Raw genomic sequence first — 3,291 nt, 5'->3', positions numbered from 1 at the left:
GCTAACGCTAAACAAGAATCTTAGCTCTGCTAACCCTAAACAAGAATCTTAGCTCTGCTAACCCTAAACAAGAATCTTAGCTCTGCTAACCCTAAACAAGAATCTTAGCTCTGCTAACGCTAAACAAGAATCACGTCCAGCACTGCTTGTTTGAGACAGTTTTTATTTATTTTGGGATAAATGGCATAAAAAGCGGGTTTTTGAAATTTTTAGTGGACTTATAATTAGTGGAACTTAATTTAGTGGAAGCTAACGGTATCCAAAAAAGCTAATCTTTAAAAGATAAGCTAATTCTGCTACGAGAGGAACTGTTCCCACCACTTGTTTCTGTTTTTATTTACCTTTGTAGAAAGAGATGAGTGTCTGCTCTCGTTCTTCGGTCCAGTAGCTCCTCATCGGGACGCCAGAGGAGGACGAGGAGGGGAGGAAGGAGATGATCAGACTTGGGGAGGTGGCGGCAGGTCGGCTCTCCTCCGGCGGGGACGGAGGCGGCTCATCGGGAACGTTGTCAGGGTCCCAGCTGCCCCGCAGGAACATCAGCTGCTGGTAGTACTTCCACTGCGGCTCGAACACGTGGTCAGAACCGGCCTCCTGGCTCAACCGGACCATCCGGTGCTGGCGCTGGAAGGTGGTGCGGAGGTTCTTGAACTTGTTCTTCACGTCTTCCACTACAACGAAACACCAGCTTTGAAAAGGAAATACAAGAAAAACAATAACAGTCTGAGGTGCTCTCAGACCCGACGATACCTGTGAAAGGAGCCGGAGGAGGCTGGGAGGACAGGAGGACCCTCAGGCGCTCCAGGGTCCTCCACCGGAGCTGCCGGTTCTTGTAGTCCTCCGAGTTCTGGTTCCACAAACAGCTGTGTTCTGGAAAAAAACAAACTCGTTTTAAACTTTGGGTCATTCTCAAGAATCTGTGCAGAAAAAACAAACAGCCGAGAAGTTCAGAGCACTTTATTTGACCTGAACCCTGAGAGCTGAACCTCAGCTAAAGAAACGGAAACGAGAAGATAAATATMAGCTAAAATTTAAAAGAAGATAAAGTTGGTTAATGTAGTAAAATGCTAATGCTAATGTAAAATGCTAAAGCAACAAAAAAATTAGCAGAAAGCCAAACCACCAGCTAAAAATTGCAAAACGCAAGATAAAGGATAAAAGTTAAACCTTGCTAAATGGTAGCTTAAAGCTGAAGGCAATGAAAATATAKCAAAAAACAAGAAATTTTTAGCTAAAAACCAAAATTATATTTAAAAAATACCTGCTAAAAATCTGAAAAAGTAGACAAACATTAAAAAARGCTAGCTAAATATAGCAAATACAATAAACAAAATGTTAAAGAGCAGGAAAAAGCTAGCCAAAAGTAAAAACTAAAAGTAGCTACATAGTAGTTAGAAGCTAAAAGCAACAAAAGGCTAGCTAAATACATCAAAATGGAAGCTTGATGCTACAAAAAAGGCAACTAAAGTTAGTGAAAACAACTAAATGGGCTAGTTAGAAAACAAAAACAGCTAAATATCAGCTAGAAGCTGCAAACGTTGCATAAAAGTAGCAAAAAAATAGCATAATGGTATTTAAATGCTAAAAACAATAAAAGTATAGCTAATTGCTAAACGTATCAAAAGCTGGATAAAATAAACTGAAGAGTAGCAAAAAGTCAACTAAAAGTAGTAGAGGGTTAGCTAAATGCCAGCTAAAAGCTACAAAATGTTACATAAAAGTAGCAAAAAACTAAAAATGAAATGCCAAACGGTTCTTAGAAACTAGGCAACAAATGTCTAGCTAAATGTATGCAAATAGTAGCTAAGCTACAAATAGCTCTAAGCTATAAGAAACTAAAAGTTAACAAAAAGTAGCGACCGGCTGGTTAAAGAAGCCAATGTAGGAAAAAGCCAGCTAAATATTTTAAACTGTAAAATGCCACAAAACCTGGCAAACGACTAGCTAAAAATTAAAACTTTAAATGGTAGCTAGTAGCTAGAATTCACAAAAGGTTAGCTAAAAACCTAAAAAAAGCCAACTTGTACACATCAACCCCCTCAGATATTTACCCTCAAAAATACARTATTTGTCATAAAATAAACTGTGTACATTACAACTTCACATGTATGAAAACAGCTAGATAAGAGTGACAGTGTCAGCTAAAATCTGAAAAAGACTAGCTAAAAAAGGGCTAGATTAAAATTAAATTAGCTAAAAGCTAGTTGATTAGCAAAATTGTAGCTAGAAGCTAAAGGATAGCACCATTTTCTACTTGAAAATGTTTTTTTCTGTGTTTATAACTTCAAATAGTTTGACTTTGTTTTGGCAACAGTTGCTTCTCTGACGTCACTGATGTCTTTCTGCCCTGCTGTTGTTTTTCTGGTTTAATTTTTTATATTTTATTTACATTGAGTTCAAAAATTCTTAATTTTTATGACTTATTTACAGCTTTAAACCGTGTTTGTTTGCATTAACAGGACCTTTCTTAATATTATTTTTGCATTTTTTCTTTCCTCTTTAAACTTATTCTCAGCTCCTGAATGTAGAATCAGCTTACAGACACACACTCAGGAGAAAAGTTTAGAAAACATTGGAAAAACAAAAGTTTTGAGGGTGTTTTTACTTCATTTAAGGTCAAATCAAATCGACTAACGGGAATCCAGGTTGCCCGTCGCCATTGCTGTTATTTATCGTCGCCGAAGACGTTGGTCTGATCCAGCAACTGTTGCCCCGACAAAAAAAAAAAAATGTTGCCGCTTCAGCTAACCCGTCAACGACACCCGGAACGGCAACAGTTCCGATGTGAAATGACAAAACGTGAGTTAAAAGTTGAACTTACTGGAGAAGAACGCGATGAGCGCCCGCTCCTTCTCCTCCGTCCAGAACCTCTCCGGAATGAAGCCGCACGGAGGCGCCGCCATCTTTGTTGTTSTCGTTCAGGCTTCGGCTGCCAGGTCACGTGGGTCCGAGTCCTGCGCTCTGATTGGACGAGCTGTGAGCAGTCCGGAACGATGACTCGCATTGCCCAGTAGAGGGCGCCGGAGGCAGTTATCTTATATGATATCTATGATATTTTATAAATCTTATATGTCTATAATTTCACCCACAGATATGTATTTTTTATATCTTAAATGATATTTWTGAKTGTTCGTTGATTACAAATATGAACAATTGTTTAAATTTGAAGAATAAATAGGCCAAATTACCTAATTTCCCTCTGGGATCAATAAAGTATTTTTGAATTGAATTGTTCAAGTTGAAACAAGAAGAACAAAAACTTAAATCGACAAATTAGGAGCTAAAAACTAAAAG

The 3,291-nt window shown here is 38.2% G+C and overlaps 1 protein-coding gene across 1 annotated transcript in view; it reads right to left on the bottom strand.

Annotated features, from left to right (window-relative positions):
* The window catches only part of LOC106535540 (uncharacterized), a 7,042-nt gene extending 4,125 nt beyond the window's left edge, over positions 1–2,917 (bottom strand). The window contains exons 1-3 of the mRNA XM_014032576.1: positions 2,819–2,917; positions 748–867; positions 342–668 (exon numbers count right to left, since the gene is read on the bottom strand). Coding sequence (XP_013888030.1) covers positions 342–668; positions 748–867; positions 2,819–2,900 — 529 coding nt within the window. The 5' untranslated portion in view covers positions 2,901–2,917. The remainder of the gene's footprint in view (positions 1–341; positions 669–747; positions 868–2,818) is intronic.
* Positions 2,918–3,291: the final 374 nt, after the last annotated feature.

This window comes from Austrofundulus limnaeus, unplaced genomic scaffold, assembly GCF_001266775.1.
Source record: "Austrofundulus limnaeus strain Quisiro unplaced genomic scaffold, Austrofundulus_limnaeus-1.0 Scaffold1484, whole genome shotgun sequence".
NCBI lineage: Eukaryota > Metazoa > Chordata > Actinopteri > Cyprinodontiformes > Rivulidae > Austrofundulus > Austrofundulus limnaeus.
This window is presented reverse-complemented; position numbering and strand designations above follow the sequence as displayed.